This window comes from Apostichopus japonicus, chromosome 12, assembly GCF_037975245.1.
Source record: "Apostichopus japonicus isolate 1M-3 chromosome 12, ASM3797524v1, whole genome shotgun sequence".
NCBI lineage: Eukaryota > Metazoa > Echinodermata > Holothuroidea > Aspidochirotida > Stichopodidae > Apostichopus > Apostichopus japonicus.
The window spans coordinates 8,396,086-8,417,734 of record NC_092572.1 but is presented as its reverse complement, the minus strand read 5'-3'; the positions used below and the strand labels follow the sequence as shown (position 1 = coordinate 8,417,734).

At 36.7% G+C, this 21,649-nt stretch overlaps 2 protein-coding genes across 2 annotated transcripts; one reads left to right on the top strand and one right to left on the bottom strand.

Moving 5' to 3' along the window:
- The first annotated feature begins 1,378 nt into the window (after window positions 1-1,378).
- Window positions 1,379-4,875, top strand: LOC139977049 (large ribosomal subunit protein P1-like). The gene is made up of 4 exons (XM_071986016.1): window positions 1,379-1,597; window positions 2,548-2,731; window positions 4,000-4,068; window positions 4,713-4,875. The coding sequence occupies exons 1-4, from the start codon at window positions 1,526-1,528 to the stop codon at window positions 4,724-4,726; spliced, it is 339 nt and encodes a 112-aa protein (XP_071842117.1). The 5' UTR covers window positions 1,379-1,525; the 3' UTR covers window positions 4,727-4,875.
- A 5,988-nt stretch (window positions 4,876-10,863) lies between these two features.
- On the bottom strand, window positions 10,864-21,279 carry LOC139977048 (steroid hormone receptor ERR2-like). Its single transcript, XM_071986015.1, has 6 exons — window positions 21,125-21,279; window positions 18,866-19,291; window positions 17,183-17,392; window positions 15,196-15,373; window positions 13,912-14,102; window positions 10,864-13,102 (listed from the first exon to the last, which is right to left on the bottom strand). The coding sequence occupies exons 2-6, from the start codon at window positions 19,116-19,118 to the stop codon at window positions 12,855-12,857; spliced, it is 1,080 nt and encodes a 359-aa protein (XP_071842116.1). The 5' UTR covers window positions 19,119-19,291; window positions 21,125-21,279; the 3' UTR covers window positions 10,864-12,854.
- Window positions 21,280-21,649: the final 370 nt, after the last annotated feature.

Here is a 21,649-nt window from a genome sequence, read left to right as displayed (position 1 = left end):
ATCATCATCATCATCACCATCACCATCACCATCATCATCAACATCATCATCATGCATCATCATGATCATCATGATCATCATCACCATCATCATCATCATCATTTATCGCCATCATCACCACCATCATGATCATCGTCATCATCATCAACATCATCATCATCATTCATGATCATCATGATCATCATCATGATCACCATCATCATCATCATCATCACTATCACCATCATCATCATCAACATCATCATCATCATTCATGATATCATCATCACCATCATCATCATCATCACCACCACCATCATCATCACCATCATCACCATCATCATCATCATCAACATCATCATTCATGATATCATCATCACCATTATCATCATCATCATCATCACCACCATCATCATCACCATCATCACCATCATCATCACCATCAACATTATTATCATCATCATCATCATCAACATCATCATCATGTTATTATTATTACTATTATTATTATTTTACACTAACAATACCTTAATGTGACCAACGCTAAAATGCCAGAGTTTGCTGCATTTAGTGGTCATTGCCAGGTTGGACGTTTTGAAAATCTCGCTAAATTTCTGACATATGAAATTTCGCTAGGAAGTGTTCAGGTCTAGCTTCAATCGAAGTGTGAAATGGTAATATTTAGATTTGATATAGTTTACACTGTTAGTCGGTATTTTAGTGGCAAACCGCTTTCAAGATTGTGTATGGTTTTGACAATTTATCCTTCACTGACTTTTTCATGTTTGCTAATAGTACCAGAGGTCATTTTCTTAAACTCCAAAAGTCACAAAGTAGGATTAATATTCGGCATAACTTTGTTTTCTAGTAGGTGTGTGAATGAGTGGAACGGTTTTCCTGAGGAAGTTGTATTTGCAAGTATAGTGTGAATGGGTTTAAGAATGCTTTTGACAAGCATTTAAGCATTGTAATCGAGTCTGAGTGTTTGTGTCTTCAGGTTTTTTCTCTCCTATACGACCCTTGATGGGGACTTGAATGTTCCTCTTGATCTCTTTTTTTCCCCTACTAAACAAATACTACTCTTATTTTAAATTTCAAATACAATTTTTAACTTATGTTTAATTCGTCAATGATATGTCTTTTCTACGCTTCCGTAATATGTATTTGGTAAAGTAGATAACAGCAGACCCGTGTACAAATAATATATAAGTGGTAGAAATCATATACAGAATCATATTGTCTATTATGGTCAAATTTAGCGATAAAAAATTACTTTTTTACGTTCAATGACATATTGTGACATATTTGGCTCCCGGTTGTCACTATTACTGCATTTTGCACCAAATCGATGCAACACACCTTCTGATAGCTGTTCAATTTATTTCGCTCCCTCACCACTGACCTTCGACCCTTTCTAACCTGAGCTTGAAGCAAGACACACAGTCCTCTAAGGAGCTAAGGCCAATCGGCGACGTGTGCCCATATAATTTGTCATCCCATATTTCAAGTTAACACATTTGAAACTTCGTTAAGTTTTCTTTTAGAAATGGGTTCTACTTCTGAATTAGCATGCGTTTATAGCGCTCTTATCCTCCATGATGACGAGGTTGCCGTAACGGTTAGTACTAAGAAATACATAGGTATAGGCCTACGAATACTGTTGCATCTGTATTATACACGCTCTTGTTAGGCTTGCATAAATTTGTTACTATAAGACAGAAACATGGAGTAACGCCATCTAAGTTAGGTTTGGGATGTATTGTATCATGAATGCCATGACTGAACCGTGCATTACCTTTTATAGCTACATGACAATACGAGGCATGGCCTTATTACAGCCTGTCTAATGTTAGTTATGTTTACAACGTTAGGGGCCTAGCAATGTAGCATAGCCATGTTAAGTTTTCAGTTCACTGATTTTTTGCCTATGAGTATGTGGAGTGAAATCTTACTAATGACCTACATTGTAACTTGGGATTCTACAGCATCTTTAAAGAGCTAATGTTACTGTTAGTACTATGTTACAGTATGCCTTCACAAGGCATATACTAGAAAATCGACTAAAATATTAAAAGAAGAAATAGTATTGTGTAAGCTGTTTTTAGCATTCAGCAATGACTAACCACTTAGGCCTAGTGTGATTTCAAAGATGCCATGTTTGACATTTTTAGTAGTAACACATATATCAGCTAATATTGATATGCTTAAGCCCAAAATTTGTTTAACAATATGGTCTAAGATAAGGCCTACCTGGCTGGTTGTAATGGCTGATCCTTCTTCACGATGTTAACTATTAAAACTTGATGTTATAATTATATGAACTTATTAAAGCCATCACTTGCACAACTTTCCCTGAATTTGAAAGTAATGGAATGTTTCACATATAAGTAAGGGCTGGGTCTACTTGTACATTATGTAAAATTTCCTTGAAAGTTGCAAGTGCCCCCCACAAAAATTTGTATTTTTAATTCTGATTGGCCAACTAACATTGCATATATAATTCATGAGACAAGGTGGTGTAGTGTGCATGATCTGTTGCTTATGCCAATTTCAAATGTTTATTTTTAGGCTGAAAAGATCTCTACTTTGGTGAGTGCTGCTGGAGTTACTGTGGAACCATACTGGCCAGGTCTCTTTGCTAAAGCCTTGACAGGAATTGACATCGGATCTCTCATCAGTAATGTTGGCAGTGGCTCTGGTGCTGCTCCAGCTGCCGGAGGTGGTGCCGGAGATGGAGGTGCTGCTGAAGAGAGTAAGTTGTCATAACATGTATCAAAAGAATTTTAAACCTGCTCATAGGTTGTAATGAGTGAAAGTGAAGTCATTTTATAGTTATGTGGGTAATGCAGATTCAGGTTCAACCAGAGCTGCTGGAAATGGTGGTGGTACTGCCGATGGAGGGGCTCCTCAGGAAATAAGTTGTCAAAGGATGTATCAAATGAATTGGAAAACCTTCGTTTTCCAAAAAAATCTTTATATTCATACATGGTACTGTTGCTTAACAAAATTATTAGAAATTTTAGTGAAAGACTTTACTTAAAACTTTTCTGTTGGTTAGGCTCAGCCAACAATGTGAAGGAATGTTGTCTACAGTTTGGCTGAGTTGGTCTCCTCTGTGGAAACCTGTCATGTTGAATGTTTGGCATATCTTCTAAGCTGGGCCACTAGGAATGTACAAGTACAGGATCCATTGTTTGCCCTGTTGGCCATTGTATGACTGACTGCACAAATCACATGTTAGTTACTTGAAGTCCTGTTCTTATGTGAATATCCTTTGCACAACTGCATGACCCATGTTGTGACTGCGTGAAAAGAGAGTAACAAGAAGAGAGCAGGTGTATCACCTTTATAACAAACTGCTGTTGAAAGATATTCACTATCACTGACAGAAGATATTGTGTTGGTTTTTTTTTCAAGGGCTCTGCAGCATTTTCACACAGTTACTGCTTAGTGCAGCAGTCCCTTGTACCTCAAAGTCTTGGACTATGGACTTGATGTTAAAAGAAATAACTTGTTCTGGATGAATCTCAAACTTGTGTTCAAATTTTGTTAAGCGGTTTTGGTTGCTCTGAACTCATGCAATACTGGATAAATTATTCCCTAATATGAAGTTTCTTACTTGTGGCAAAATGTAGCAAAACGTGACCCACCAAATTTGTTAACATTCCCCTTGTGGATTGTGCTCTATAGTTTTGCAGACTGTCCATTTACAGGAACTGATATCTGGCTGCAAATTGGGACATGCAACTGTAAACAATTTTTGTCTTAATTTGTTCGTAATATTAACTGAATCGTGACAGCACATTGTGTTGTGATGCTGACTGAACGGTGACAGAGCACATGATGTTGTGATATTGACTGAACGGTGACAGCACATTGTGTTCTTATCAGGGCTTGTTCACAGTTGTTATTGATGGCGATCCTTTTAGTCTTGATCTACAGTGTAGTAATTGTCTATGAATGAATGTCGATGATGACAGTTTGGAAGATTTACATGTTGTCATTTAATCTCCTTTACAGAAGCAGAGGAGAAGGAGGAGAAGAAGAAGGAATCTTCAGATGAGGAATCTGATGATGATATGGGATTCGGTAAGAGAGCTGGTTTGGAAAGGGACATTATTCTCCCTCCCCCACTCCCATCTTTCAAGATATAGTTAAAAGAAACCTGTAATGGTAACTGTAGTTAAAGCTACAGCAAGCATTTAACTGCAAACCTGCAAGCCCCCCCCCCCCCCCCCCACCTGTTGAAAAATAACCAGAAAGCCAGTTGGCTTTGTGATTCCATGCCAGACATTTTCCAATATTTACAAATTTCAAAATAACTGTTTGGCTAATGTAGAGCGAGTGGGTTAAATTTTCCAAGAATTAAGTGAGAACCAGAAAATGTTTGTAGCAATCCCTTGTCTGCATGAACCATGTCATTCACTGGTAAGGATTTTACAGTATAGCATTTTACACCAAAATGTTTCAATATCCAGAAAGAACAGTCCTCCTATATGTAATATAGAACCTTGGAAAGCCATTTGGCTATCTTTACTTAGATAAGAGAGGAGTTGGCTCAATTATTCAAAACTTGTTAACATCCAAGCAAACCTGTTATATACAGTACATAACTTTTGTTAATTTTTGACAATTTTTTTGGTGACCAGTTACAGTCTACCTAGCATTTTGGTCTGCATTGTTGTAAGAGCAAAGTTATTCCTTTGCTAATAAATTTTTTCTTTCTTTTACAGGTCTCTTTGACTAAAAGCAGCTTTAAGATCGGACCGAAGAGCAGGGAAGTGCACAGAAGCACCTAAAATAATGAAGAATGTGTTCATTATGAGTTCACATCATTGTGTTGTGTGATGTCATATTTTTCGATTTCTGAAAATACAAATTACAGGAATCAATCGACTCAGTATTTTTAGGCTCCTTTCTTGCTTTTTCAAATGTTGACAATGAAAACAGTTTCTGTTGGCTACTATAGAGTAAGAGGAAAACTGCTTACTATGGTCACAAAGTTCCAAGTATATGAAGTATTTCTTTCAGCAGCTTTGGACGAATCTTTCACCTAATATTCCAAATATTGTGTACCCCAGAGTTGGATGTTCCTAACATTCCATAATATTTGTTTGCATTGTTTTTAAGTGTAATGATGCATTTCACTGTAGTAGTAACCTTGCCTTAATATAAAGAATATCAACTCTTAGTGCTTAAACACGGCCCCGAACTCTACGAGGATGCACCCCCTGCCCTACCCCTCCGGCCAATTGACTTGCACTAATAGGGATTTAAGAGTGAGTCATGTTGCTCCATTGCAGCAATTTCCACACCAGTGAAGGATGGTCCAACTCTTTGCCGTAAATGTTAAATGTGTTGGGGGTCACTTTGATAGATAACATCTTAAACATGTTACATCCATTTGAACTTTGTCACATTAAGTTTGGTTATCTTATCCAAGGAACAATAGGACTTTGAATATTTTCCGAATTGCGAGCCATTTTGCAATAGTGTGTACTACATACCAGAATTGACTTCAAGTTACCCCCTGACACACAGTGGGGCTTTATGTCTGTTGGACTTTAAGCACTTACCAAACTCTCTCCTAGTGCTTGCCTTAAATAGGAGAAATTCAATTTTTTGGGTCCATATCTGAATGATTTTTAACTAGGTTAATTTACAGAGGAAAATACTGCTGAGAATTTAGTATCTAACTTCGACAGCTATGCAAACATTTCAAAAGGTATCGTGTTCCAAGGATAAAGCAATAAGAATGTTATAGTAAACCACCTACTATCATCCACCCTGGGAGAAGAATTGAGAGTTTAGCCACTTTACAAATAGGTTACATTCAAGCGACCATATCTGGAGTTGGGAACAAGTTAGTACGCTGGAACATTTGTCTCGTTGCGATAGGTGTAGCATCGTCTGCCACACAATAACCCTCTAAAGCAGGTTCAGCCCAAGACTCGAACTGAATGTTTCATCAATTTATCAGCTTATCAACTGTAGGGTGACAAGTGCACACGTATAAGCCTATATGTTTGGTCTGGACTGGTCATGGGAACACCTATACATTTGCCTGCTCTGCATGTTACATGAACAGGCACAGTTTACTATGTACTATCTAGCACCAAGGCATTTGGAGCAAGGGTGAGAATATTATATTCAAGACTGATATTTGACCACTTTCCTATTTGCCAAAGAAATAAAAAAAAAAAATTGTCAATATACATGCCTCTCTACTGATGATACTCAAACATGTATGGCAACACTTAATTAAAACTCACTTGCGTATGTGACACTTGCTTGTAAACGCTCTAACATCAGAATGATAAATGGGGTATATTTTAAATTTGGAATGTGGGTTCCCCTTAGATTGAACTGGTTTGGTATTAATCAAAGGTCATTTGAGGTCAAAGTCTGAAAACATTGTTCACACAACATCTCAAGAAGTAGAACTTGCAGGAAGTTCAACCTTGGTGTGTAGCTTTGCTGTTGGTGAGTAGACGATCTGTAGTGTTTTTAATGAATGTCAAAGGTCATTTAATAATAAGTCAGTTATTTTATACACTTAAGCAGGCATGAATGTGGGAGAAGGGCTTATGAATTACAACTTACCTGTCGGGTGGGTTCCAATTCAACATTTGGAATCTTTAACATTAGAAAGTCATTTCAGATGGGAAACCATAAATTGCTCTTGGAAGAAAAGCCCACCTTATTATGACCTGGCCGCGGATCGAACCCTGAACCTCCTGATTGCTAAGCCTAAATTCTTCATATGCCACCACTTTTATCCACTTGACCAAAGCACCGGTATAATATAATATATTTGAGGTCAACAGAGGGAAAAAGGGAAATCTTTTAGGCTAAACATATCTCAAGGAAGGTCATCTGTGCAGTCCTTATATTTGGCATGCTTATTTCCTGTAATCAGTTAAGTGAACCCTATTGTTTGAGGTGGAGGTCGAAGGTCATTTGGGGACAGCAGAGGGCAAAAAAAACTTCTGATTCTCCAGAACATGCAAAGAGCTAATAGATGCATGGTATAGCCTTTTGTATTATAAGTTTCTACACAATTTGATGTAGGTCAGAGTTAATTTTAGGTTACCAGGGGTCAAAACTTGAACACTATGTACATACTGTACTATATTTCCAGATAGAAACTGCAGTAGCTGGCATATTTGGCTATGGCTTCTCTATAATGAGTACAAGAACCCATAATTTTTGTTTATGGTGGAGTGTAGAGGTCATTTGGGTTCAGCATGGAAAATGTAAACATGGCTTCATAAGATAGGCAGTTTCATCAGATGTCATATTGGCATATGACTTTCATATCATGAGCAAAAGAGCCCAGTAATTCTTTGTGAAGGAGAAAGCTCATTTGTGGTCGATGAGGGGGAAATGAAGAAACCTTTAAACACAGTAGCTGGATAACTTTGTTTTCAAATTGAGACTTCTAATTGCTTAAAGTCAATTGTTGTGTTAGGCTAGCAGAATTCAATCCCTGAAAACCTTTCTTCTTGGTTAGCCAGTGCCAGTAATAGCTTTGGGTTTCAGCATGCCATTTTTATTGCAAGAATATGGTGTACAGAACATTTGTCTCCCTTACCTTATTACAGTTGCCCCTTTTAGTGATGTTATTACAACAAGCACATTTAATGATAGATATTGTCCAAATATTTGCCAACATATGATGCTGAAAGAAGGTCATTGAATTCCACAGAGGTCAAAGTCTGGTAACCTTGTACACTTGATAACTCAATTCTATGATGAATGGCTTTTCTGTGTCACTAACTGTCATAGGATTTGACCTTTCCTCTTTTAAATGGCTGAGAGGGTTTTCCACTCCCACTAATGACTGATATCTGTCATCACCATTCAGAAGGGTAATACCTTTGCAATGATCATATTATCTGCTATGATGTTGTGCTAATTGACTTCAGGACACACTTTCCTCAGTTGCTCTATCAATCTGGTCTGGTTTCGTCTCCGATTCGAGACAACAAATGGAGACAATCAACATAAAGACATTAAATGCCACAATTGTTGTATCCTATTAAATTTCATATTTATTCTTTGTTTGAAACAAGAAAAATAAATAGTGCAATCAATTGAAGGGAAAATGTAGTGACAATTAACTAGAGAGAGTTGTGATTCCTTGGCATAATTTTCCGATATTTCATTGATCAATTATTTCAACTTAGTTTTATTCATCAAAGAATCACTAAAACTCAGAACCAAAATATCAGTGAATTACTGGCCCTTTGACCATCACAGACATTTGTAACCTTCAACCATTTTAACAAAATCTACCCAAGTTAGCCAACTAAAATTAAAAACAAAATAACAATGAAGTGACACGCACACCAAATGAAATACCACCAAAGCCCTTTTTACCTTGATATAACATAGCTCACTGGGTATGCAATTTAGCATAATCGCTGCAAACTTGCTGAGCCGTACAGCTTTTGAAACCTTGGTACCCTTTCACCCATTCTTTGTTCAACAAGTACCACAATTCTGAAACAACTACATAAATTGTTAACCATTGAGATAATATAACCAGTGCAATTCTAAAAGACTGAAAAGCAAAATGATCAAGAAAACTCTAAAAAGTTTAAAACAAAAATTGCTAAGTTTGTAAGTAGTCAGTCCAACAAACCTCAACTCAGTGTGTGACAATTGGAATGTCACTAAACTAGTCCATGTACACCGTAAAACATGTTTATCACATTCCTGGTAATAAACTATAGTTGGGAAATAAAGAGCTTCACTTCAAGGTAGTATAAGATACTGATTTTACCATTATCATCAATTAACGTAATACGTTAGCAATATCAAACATGATTCTGTTTCTTCAAGTCAATGAAATCATCACAACACATCACAAGTGCTGACACATATATATATATATTATATATATATGTATATTTTTTTCATTCCTTTTTTGCTGGTAATCACTTTTCTATGGAGGTAAATACTAAATAGTGACTTCCTCATGTGACAGCATTGTCTAGACTTTCAAATGACATGTAATTTCCACAAAATCACAAAGAAATGCTCTCAAAATACGGATGAACAGAAATTTTTGAGAAATGCCCCTTTAAACCAGGCCTGTGCAACTTGTGGCCCACAAATGGCCTCCCTTCTCTACGGCCCACGGAGCAGTATCAAAGAGCCCCACACAGGGTCCTTGACTTAACACCATAAAAAAAAAAAATTGTTGTAGACGGATTATTGCCATTTATAAAACAATAGATTCTCATGAATTAAGCCCTGCACTGAGGAGCCATTGTCATTGTTAGTTTAACCTTAAAGGAGCAGTCCAGAGTTTTAGCATATTTTATGCATAATTTCATTCCAAGGATTCATGTTACCCAGGAACCTTTTAATAATTTATTATATATTATTTATCACCATTGCTATATATATATATATATATATTTTGATCATTAGTTTTATAAGTTAAATTAATAATTGAATAATCATATCAAACAAGTGGACTTTTCCACCATAAATTGGAGAATAGGACTGCATTCTTTTTTGATTTCAGTATCGAGGTAGTATTCAAGTTGAAGTAGTTACATTGAGATGAGAAATACCCCCCCCCCCCCAATAAAAAAAGAAAAGAATAAAATCCTGGAGGAAACAACTTAATGTTCTAGCATTCTTGGCAAGAAAATTTCCATCGACTTTTGAGGGAAAGAAAAGCCAACGGTATACAAGTATTAGTAGAAGAATAGTTTCATAGCTTGCATCAGTGCTGAGATTTGACACACTCACATTGTTGAGGAACAGCTAGCACATCAAATTGCCAAATTGTATGTATGTATATGTATGTATTTTAGATCCTCCTGCAAGCAGGAACTCGCGAAGAAGCCTCATTGGCTTATCAAAGCCGCAAGCTGACCGAGGTCAGTCTCTTAGATTAATATTTAACGTCCATGATTATGAATTGTTAATTGTCAACAACTCTGTAACTGGAGGACATACATTAATCTTGGAGTGACTCGAACTGGGACCTTATGATTGAAAGGCACCAGCGTTAACCACTGAGCTAACACTCCACTATTTGTTGGAGTGGAAATGCAGTGGAATGCACATATTACAGTGGAAATGGTCCGATGCGACCAAGGATCTGGTCACACCATTTCCAAATCAGCAATGGAGGTCATCCCTTAGACAACTGGTCGGTTACATCAAATTTAGGCAAATTGAATTCTACCATCAGTTGTACTTTTACTACATTTTTTTATGACAACCAAATTTGCTGTCCGGACAACCGAGAAGTAAGACCGGAGAAAGAGATCTGGCTAGCACAAATCGTACAGTGCAACGAGGTTCCACGCATACATGCACAATGAATACTGGAATAAGACATAGCACAATGGGCATTAACTCTGTGCTCTATAGTATGATACTGATTATTAATAAAATAAAAAAACATGTAAGTCTGACATATTTACTATACGACAACATCATCAGTATTGGCCCAAATCATTCTAAAATTGCACGAAACAAAAGTTCATTCTTGGTAGTTTTGACTCATCAGTGAGGAAAATGTGCCTCAATGGTGTGAGTAAAAATGCTTCCTAAATTTGGAGGATGAATGACCATATTTTCTTTTCTTACCATATTCGGGGCCGATACTGACAACCTTTTACTGCAAGATAAGGTAAACTCTGAATAAAATGAACCAAATCTATTTATCAGCAGCTGTTATAGATATCTCAGTAAATCAACAAGCTATGAACCTGAAAGTTGAACTAACCCAGTAACTCCCCCCATGCACCTCTCTGAACGATACATTGTTTTAAACTTTAGCCATCACCTTCCTTTTAATCTTACAATAGGTCATATTAGTACTTATACAACCTGCTTGATATCAAAACAAGATAATCTATTAATAACCATGTATTTTGCACATGTGCTATATACAAACTGTGCAATTACAAGTGAGAAGGAAAATTTACAACCATAAAATCTCAATTTATCAACAAATTGTTTCTCTTAATTATATTAATAATGCGAAAAAAAAAACACCCCAACAACACACAAACAATAAAATTTAAGAAAAAAATTGCTATCAATATTAATTCAGTGTTAATAAAAATTTATATATGCTGACCCTGTGGTATCATTTTTGATATTATCTGTTATTTTTGTTGTCCCTTTTGGCCTTCCTTATTCCTCTCCCACCTTTAAGGGGCCTCCTCTGTGTTGTGCGTTCTTTTACGTGTTGGAAAAAAACTACTAGCCATGTGCGCACATGGTGACATCAACGAAAGACCAACTGTGAATCGAGAGCCAAGATTTTCAGAGTAAGTCGCAATCTTTCAGTATCCTAAAAATTATGCATTTCTTCCATTTTATCACCAAAACAAAAGGAGTATACAGGGAGGAACTTCTTGTAGAAGTTTTAGAGTGACTACTGCTTACCCAAGTCTAGGATAGTCATATTGAACCATCACCACACCCCCCCCCCCCATATTGTACCATTTGATTTTACTTGTGAGGCAACTTCGAAACCTAATACTGGTACTAACGATCGGTTGAGAGATGAGAGCTGTTAAACAAATTGCGTATATCCTGTAGAAAGTCTGCTGCTAAGGTTAAAGGCATCAAAGTTTAAAAGGCCAGATATTTCAACCCTTCACAGGATCTTCTTCAGAGGCAGACTAATCAAAGACTAACTTCGTTTTAGCGTGCCTCTGACGATGATCCTGCTTGGATCGAAACTTCAAGCCATCTAGAATTTGACAAAACAATTCTTTTAATCTCCATGATTGAGTCTGTTGCTCATAGTATGTTCTTCCTCCTGTAATCCTTATCTGAACCACAGACCTTTTCTATCCTGGATGTCATCAACTTGAATGTGCTCACACTACCTAACTAGGAGATAAAATAACTTTACAACAAACAGCGTGTTAACACTGTAATACTGCTATGTAATATTGTAATACTGCTATGTGTGCTATGTGTGAGGAGGAGCCCTTGTTCAGGGTATTTCCCATTTGTCAATCGCAGGGAAAGTTATCATACCTCTCGAAACAGCAAACCAAAATCAGCTTGTGTGGTCATTGAACAGAAACACTGTTGTTTAAAATTGCCCTGTAATGTATCACCATTTCTGATAGTTTTATTTCTGAGACATGATAACATGATAAACATTGAGAAACTGAAATAAAGTAAAAATAATGGTAGTCCTATGGTCCACCCAAAGATGACATTTACCGGCCCAAAGCTAGTGTTCTATTTCACCAAAACAACCACATCTTTCCTACAGTGTAACATATCACTTATTCTCTCTTATTTGGCTACATATTTTGGGGATAGTACCAGATTTGCTGTTTGGAAGGCTAAAACCTGATTGGATTCAGCAGTGTGCTGGGTGTAGGCCTGTAGGATACCCAGGCCCATGAACATCCTCAAAAGTACAAGATTTGTGCCACCTTTTGCAGCTTTTGGTATAAGAAGCATGCATACTGTTCAAGTCCAATTGACAAAAGTTCTCAGACACTGTGAATACTGTAGCATTAAGCTGTGTCTCTCCAAGTAATGAATGAACACCCTTTAACAAGAAATCCTTTGCTGGAATAATTAGCACTTCGGACATCAGTTTCATGACATCTACATACCAAACATCTCAGACACTGTGAATACTGTAGCATTAAGCTGTAACTCTCCAAGTAGTGAATGAACACCCTTTGCCAAGAAAACCTTTGCTGGAATATTAAGCACTTTGGACATCAGTTTCAAGACATTAACATACCAAAAAGTTCCTTTATTTTCACGTTTGCACTTTATCTCTTCTTTTCCTATTCGAGACTGTGCGACCGTTGCCGAGCGTGATAGAATTTTTTGCCATTTCTTGCATTTGACAAGTTCTGTCATACTCTCATCTCCAGCATTTCCTGCACAAGAGCTGTGATCTCTATCTTCCCATCCAACCTTAACGAGAAGAAGTTCTCCATGGCTTTGGCGCTGACCACTCGTAGCGACGGCAATCGGAGTAGAAACTTCCCGTAACGTTTGAGGCCCTTGGATCCGTACTGATGAAGCTGGTACAGACGAAGACATTCGAGGTAGTGGGATTGCATTTCCATGACTCTCTCTCGACTCTTCAACCCAGCCGCATCTAAAACAGAGAAGAATGGATTAAAAGGTTTCAAAACACAAATAATGAAGAAGAAAAATATTGACATTTCCAAAAATTTTGGAAATGCTTTCTCTGCACAGACGTGGACCTCTGTTGACCTCAAGTGACTTAGTCCCCCCCCCCCCCAAAAAACAAAACAGGGTTGTCTTACTAGCTAATGTAAAGGGTTCTTTGACTTGCTAACTTGCATACACCCAAATAACCACACAAAATTCGAATTTATCCTTGGTGGTACAAATGGTAAGCATTCATTATAGTGTTCAACTTGTTCCAAGTCAGTGTTAATTTGTAAGGAATATATCTTGGTTGTCCGTTGGACAACCAGGTCTCACTGCTTGGTAGTCTGAACAGCAAATTTGGTTTTCAAAAATAACATAACAAAACAACAAAGAATGATCAATATGTACACTGTAGGAGAGATGTGTAGGTGAGTAGAACACCAGCTTTGGGCCAATAAGACACCCCTTCCCCTGGTGGACCATAGGCCTACAACTATTTTTTAATGCGATGCAGTGTAATACTGATTTTACCTTATTTGAGGGTAATCAGGAATTACATTCCAATATGATTTTAATATAAACAACCAGCCGTCAACCGGCCAACCTCTAAAATTGACTTTGGTCGCCAGAAACTTGGGCAACCGGTAACAATTTTCAAATTTACAAATATTACTAAGAAACCGATCTTTGGGAAACTTTTCACACGTATATCAATTATATGAACACTAGGAAAATATACTACATTTGTCTACTCCAGAATAATTTTGCTGAATTTATATTGGATCTTACCAGGAAAGAAAAGGACAAGAACGGACATTACTGCGTACTCCTGTAGGTCCAAATTCAAGTCTCTGAGACGTTTGACATACTCGATGTTTCCCTTGATTAACTCTGGCTGCCAACCCAGTTCAATAGCTTGGTCCTCTTGTAGAATCAAAGTAGATGAATACTTGAGGGTGTGTGGAGGGAGATCCTGGGATCTGCTCGACAAATCAAGGAAAACATCTGGAAATGTCTCGTGGAGGAAGGTTTAAGGGTCCTTGTTAGAATGATTGTCCCAGGGGAAAATTTAAGGATCTTAAGTAAATTAAATTTTTAGTTTTCAGTGTTTGACCGCTGGTGACCTTTGACCTTCCAAAACACAACACAGTTCTTCTACTTACTATAATGCATCCACATACCAAGAATAAATTAACCATGCTTCCTAACTTGAGATATTGCATTTATAAGGTTTTCACTTTTAATGTTTGGTGACATCAGATGACCTTTGACCTCCACAGAAAACAACAGGATTCTTGCTCACGATAGGACGCATCGACATATGAAGAAAGAGATAGCATCAATGGTTCCTATCTTGAGATATCGTGTTTACAAGCTGTGCGTCGCACGACGCACACACACCCACAGCCCCATGCCATCAATACTGCATTGGTTATGATTATCATCAAAACCAAAAATGAAATTAAAGGGTTGGATCCTAGTGACAATCTGACATCACAGATTTACAAAATGAGAGCTCCAGACAAGACTTTTTACTAAGATATCTTCTAAATATTGCAACTTGTTTCTAATTTGTCAGTAGGCCTTTTCTTTTATAAAGATCTCTGACATATCTAAGCTAAATATGATGGATTGGTTGGTGTCCCCTTTTACTGTTTGGGAGGGGGGGTGGGGGAAGTTATTCTTCACAAAGATCTCCGTCATTCAAGATAAAGATGATGGATGGGTTGGTGTCCCCTTTTACTGTTTGGAGGAGGGGGGGGGTGTTATTCTTCACAAAGATTTCTGTCATTAAAACTACAGATGATGGTTTAGTTGGTGTAAACCTTTGTGACCTATGAATCCTCCAAACACGTCTATAGCGCTTGGCCAACTGGGGGATCATAATGCTCTTCTCTATGCTCATGGGAAGTGGTGTAGGGAAGTAAAACCTTTTTAAGTCTGGTGAAATCTTTTTTCTTTATTTCTTGGCATCTGTGTAGGATGATGGGGAGACAAGGAGATGGGGAGAGGGGGGGGGGAGCATTTCCACCTTCTTTCTACTTCATACTAGGTAAACACACTTGTACAAACCTGTATGAAACACGCAGCACACAAATGTCCATGAAGGATGCCTTGAGGAGACTTATCCGATCTTCTAGAGAGATTTTTGCGAAGCCTGGGATGCGCTTAGCCCACTGTATGACCATGTTGAGTTCCATGTAGCCGACTTTCATCATTTCGTTCAAGGAACAGTTCTCAGGTTCAATTCCTAAAAGAAAGGTACCATTGAAAAGATTAATATAACGATAAGAAAACTGGATAGTTTAAATTAATAAAAACCTAAGCGATAACTGGTTTAATAATGTACAGGCTTTCACAGACCTCACATGTACACCTGAAGACGAATATTGCAGACAAATTAACCCCCTTAACCATTTTAATATTTATTTATTTGTTTTGCCACAAAAGTACAAAGTGGAGAGAAGTCTTCCATAAAGCTGAAAAGCTTAACAATGTGGAAGACTCCCTTTAGTGCATTCTATAACAGCTCTTTACATATTTCTGCATCGATGTAAAAATATAAAGATAGACATACATGATTAGTTTTGACTTTCATAGATGACCTACTTTTTAGAGTAAGTTACTAAAAAAGTTCAGAATCCTTCAAAACTACTACCTATGTACAAGTGTTAAAGTGTATTATTCCCTGATGACTCCATTCTTCAATTCATTAGGGAGGCAGGCATGACTGTTTAGTTAACGAGTACAGCTAATTTATACACAATTAACTCTAAATTTTGAAAATTGCTGGCACCTATTGTTTTCACAGAGAACAGATGTTTATCCGAACATTGTCAATTAATCCTCATAAAAACTGTTGAACTATCCTATTTCTGTGAATTACCATATTAAAGGTACTGTATTAACTGTACATAGTATTACAAAACAGTTATCTACAACTCTTCAAAGATTTGAACATGTTGCTTTACTCTGCGTGAGAGAAAGATCACTGATAGGTACATATTATCAATTTAAGAGGAAACAGACACACCCATCTGAAATGCCAACCATTTGAAATTACTTAGTTCTGGTTCTTTCAATCCAACATACGGCTGCATACAGTATATGTCAACACTGCATGATCAGGGATTGTCTATAATACATGAAATGTAACTTTTTGAGAATATTTTTGTATCTGACACACTGTATTTAAGTCGATATTCAGTTTTTGCATAAATACATAATCTGTGCCCAAAGCTGTTAAAGTTTGTGGGCTCCACCAATCTATTTCTTCCTGGGCCTCATAAGTACTGTACCCCTAGCAGGTTCGTAGAAGTTTAATCTATTGATTCGCTAGGGAATAACCTGACACATTTTTGGTAGAAACAACAGCTTGCCGTAGCCCTTGGCAACATCATTCTCAGTACATAATGTAGCACAGTATCGTCTATGAAGAATTTAAAAGTCTGCTCTGCATGCAAGAATCACAGTGCAGGGAATAATTTATCTAGTATTGCATTGCAAAATGCTATACAGAATGGTCAAGTTGCTATAATATTACAAACTGATTAAGATATATAGCAGTTTTGTACACTGAAACTATTGTATACAATGATAGTGAAAAAAAAAATATCCAGAGCCTTTAATATTCTACCCAAAATTTGAAATCTAAATTCTAGTATTCCATGTGGTGGAGTTGATACGTACACTGTAATCAACCATATATAGTAACTGATTAATTTGAAATCTAAATTATTCCATGTGGAGTTGATACATACACTGTAATCAACCATATATAGTAACTGATTAATTTGAAATCTAAGTTATTCCATGTGGTGGAGTTGATACGTACACTGTCATTAACCTCATATACTACAGTAACTGATTAATTTGAAATCTAAATTATTCCATGTGGTGGAGTTGATATGTACACTGTAATTAACCTGATATACTACAGTAACTGATTAATTTTATTATTTTGACAAGAACATTTTAATATTCTACAGTACCCTTCTTTCATATTTGAAATAGTCACTTAAAATATGTATTTAGGTAGAAGAGGAACATGTAAGCCCACCGTCTGTAATGGGAATGAGTTCTGGTTGAGCCTCTACTATTGGCTGAAGATCAGCCCTCCAGTCTATAGTCTGTAATTCCTGCCCCGTATCTGTATAATTTGGCTTCTCCTGAGATGAAGTGTCTGCTGCTTCAGGTGGTGGTGAATCCTCGCTGGTTTTGCACTTCTTCGGCTTAGGTCTTCCTCCTGGCATACGATCTTCCCGGACGGCTGAAAATGAGACGAGGAATTTAGCACTCTGATGAAAGGCTAAGTGTGTACAGTACTAGTACAGCACTTCTAGTAGTTATTGGAAGCACTGGACAATATTATTACTGTATAATTTACATCTTCCCCTAACATATAACATAGCCTAAATTTTCAAAGACAAAGAATAAAAGGTTAAGTTAGTTTCATTCCCAAATATTTGAGCCTTTGAGGGTGGATATAAAAAATGCTGTCATGTAGACCATTACTAGTTCTGTACATAGCATTTAGTACAGTACATGTTCAACTGAGCCTTATGGAACATGCCAGTATTGGTCTTATAAAATACTTCGTTATTTTAGAAGAATGTAAAAGATAGATTACTGTTTATAAAAACAAATTATATGAAAACAGGTGATTTGGTATGACTACACAACCTTAAGTAGGCCAACCTTTCGTATGGCATTTTCATTCTCTCAATCTATTATCTATTAGATCATGAATTATTCTAGGCTTTTGGATTAGAAGCTGATGTCATCATCACATGCATATGCAGGTAAACATTCATTTGAGATATATAAGATTATGAAGAAGAATATTTAGAAGGCAAACTAGATCTCAAGAGATGAGCTGTATGGAATTAAGTTCTGGTCGCTGCATAATAAAGCTGAAAGTCTGTCAAAGGTAAGCTTTGAAGAATATAGCCTTACGTAATACAAACATAACGATTGAGCAAATCTTGTAGTTAAGCCTGTTATGAAAACCAGTTTTTCGGTTAAAACTGGTTTTAGAATTAAAAATGAACTGGGTTTTACTTCAGCGAAAACTGTGCAGCCTTAAGTAACAGTGCAAAGTTAGGGACTCACTTAAAGTCTGATACCTGGAATGTTATTAAAGTAGATGAGGTCTTGTGCTCTAGGTCTTGCATCGTTACATGGATACTCAGTCAAAACTTTTACTACAATTTCCATCATATGAGATGTATGCCACAATACATGGCAACTCACATATTTCACTATATAATAGCCATCATATGGAACCTATGCCACAATACATGGCAACTCACATATTTTACTACAATTTCCACCATATGGGATCTATGCCACAATCCATGGATACTCACATATTTTACTATATTATATCCATCAGATGGGATCTATGCCACAATATATAGATGGATACTCACATATTTTACTATATTATAGCCATCATATGGGACCTATGCCACAATCCATGGATACTCACATATTTTTAATACTATATTATAGCCATCATATGGGATCTATGCCACAATAAATGGATACTCAATCACAAATTTTACAATAATTCCAGTATAGGGGATTTATGCCACAATTCATGCCTACTCAGTCACAAATTTTACTACAATATCCATCATATGGGATCTATGCCACAATACATACATGTACATACTTAATCACTTAGTATATACTTACAATTTGCAGTACATATATATATACAATCAAATATTATCCTCACCATCGGTCTTCATGCCAACCTGAAGACATTTTTGGAACCGACAAAACTGGCAATTGTTTCTGTTTTGCTTATTTATATGACATTCCTGAGTTCCCCCTCGGCAAGTATATGAGAGCTGTTTCTGTACCGTTCGCTTGAAAAATCCTTTACAACCTTCACAGGTCATCACAGAGTAATGGCATCCTGTCGCGCGATCGGAACAAACCAAGCAGCCATTTTCAAAGCAAGATTCATCCAAGGGGGTGGTATCCATATTTGAGATCTCTGATAATCACAATCTGCTTTATTCACAATAAGAAAAAAATTCCTAACTACATACTATACAGATGTCCCAGAGTATTGAATGTAGCAGGCCCTGAGAGAGGCCTTGCCAAACTTGAAGAACCTCAAGTTGTCAGTTTGGTTTCAAAGGAGAACCTTTAACTTCTGAAAGAGAGGGAAGGAAGAAAAAATAAGAATAATATTATCACATGAATGCATTTAAACTTTCATGAGTAAAACATTTAAATGAACTACTGTATTAAAGCAAGTAGAAATTCTTTACAAATCGATACTGAGCATCTATGATTATCATGTTTTATTGTGAAATATTTTACTCATAACCAGCTTAGCTATCATGATTAATTATCAGTAAATTTATAGCAATATTTGAGTAAACTTCTGATGTTGTTATTTTCCTTCATCCTGGATATGATACTTCTAGGCACATTCGTAACAACCAAGCCATTTATGGTACACACATGACTTACAAGATGTGGTAGCACAATTGTAACCTCTAACAATATATACATGCATATAAATGAGTGAGTCTACATGGAAACTTGCTGTACTTGATAAAAATTTGTAATAATAGACTAGGAAGAACTTTAGTGCGGCGAATGCCAAAAGACAGCTAATTAGGCTATTCAAGGATTTTTACCATACATGTACTACCTATATTAACTGTTCAGCAAGAAATTTAAATATTTGGTTTGGTTTCGAAAATCCTGTCAGGAGTGGCCCTAGAATTACAAATCAAACTGGAGAAGTCATCAGCAATTTTAAGAAATGACTCAAGATGACAATAAGTCTGGACCCAAATTCCTATTTTGTGGGTATATCCCTGTAACTTATAAGTTACATACTATGCAATGTTAAAACAGTTTGTAAATGTACACAATAAATGTAAGTCTAATTTTAAAATAGCATTTTTCTCATGATATGAGGCTGAAAAAGCTCACAGCCAAGTAAAATGTCAAAGTAAATTTGAACGGGTACAGTGGCGAATGAATACATCCATGGGTAGATGTAGGCTATACAGTAGGACTAGATTGAGTACCCTAGTAAGTCATCACGCCATTGTGTGTTTATTGAGCATATAACGTAGGCCTACCAAACAAGATTCTTTCCAATGTCAAGTTCGAATGCATAAGGAGGCATTAAAGGTCTGCTGGATAGACCCCAGCTATAGCACGCTATCATGGAACATTTCTTGAGATTACGCAATGGACCTGCCTTGGTTGTAAAATGACTTATTTTTTCCGATAAGTCTGCAACGTCTGCCTCACATTTTTTTCTTGTGTGAGTGTCTTTGTGTGAACGCTGTATGATTAACTTCACTATAGAGATGGACATTTTTCCACACAGTGTTTACAAAAAGGGCCTAATGGTGTGAAGAAGCTATGCAGGCTAGTCTAAGTTATAGCCTGAGGTACAGGTAGATATACGAGCCTGGCAGGTCAATTACAAAACTTTACTAGCTATAGTCTGCTATAATTGGAGCCAATAAAACAGATCTTTAAGTGTGCTGTTTGCAATATAACCATACTGTACTAATTAAGAATCATTGACTGGATGTATAGAGGTGTCTATTGACCCTAACCTTGTTGCCCTAACAGTAACACTAGTAGTAGTAACAATGTCCCTGTCACGTGAAAACCCAAAACAATGTATGAGGTGTACTTTATGTACTTATGGGCACTGATTCTAAATGAGGGCCAACCATGCTACTTTTATACTACACTGATGTCTCCTGTAACCTGTTTAGACTAGTATCCATTTTCGCCCTACAATTGACTTTCCGAACACTGAGTTAGACCTAGCCTTTGTACTTATATAAGTCTTCTGTAACGTATGTACTGTAAAGAACGCTAGTCCTAATTGAAGCCTTAGAAATAAGTCTACCATCGGCCTAACATTGTAGCAGGTTAATACTTTGCAAATTAGTCGCACATATGGAGCGAAATAAACGTAAATCAGCCAAAAAATATAGATGCTTACCATAACTCATATGCGGACAAGCAAATGAAGTTATATTTTTTCATTATATGTTATTTCTATCTTTTATGTTTATTTATCCTCTGTGCTGTTTGATGTAATCCTGGCCTGCTACATCAGTACGAAAACAAAAATCTATGGGCTGACTAGATGTTGAGTCTTTGGTACCACAGTACTTACTGTACTTACTGTATACTATGGAACGCTAAAAGGACAACAGATGGCGCTACTACTCTAAACAGGAGGTGCTACTATGGCGGGCAATCAGTCCCCAATCGTGGGGAATCGACATACATATACCGATTTCAATCGATATACACCAATTTCCTTCGACTTATTCCAGTTTCTAGCACCTTAAATTGACATCTACCGATTTAATTCTACATATACCAGTTTAATTCTGCATATCATCGATTTAAGTCGACATTTACCAGTTTAACTCGACATATATCGATTTAAATCGACATATACCAATTTAAATCGATGATAAGTAAAATAAATCGGTATAATAATAATAATAATAATAAT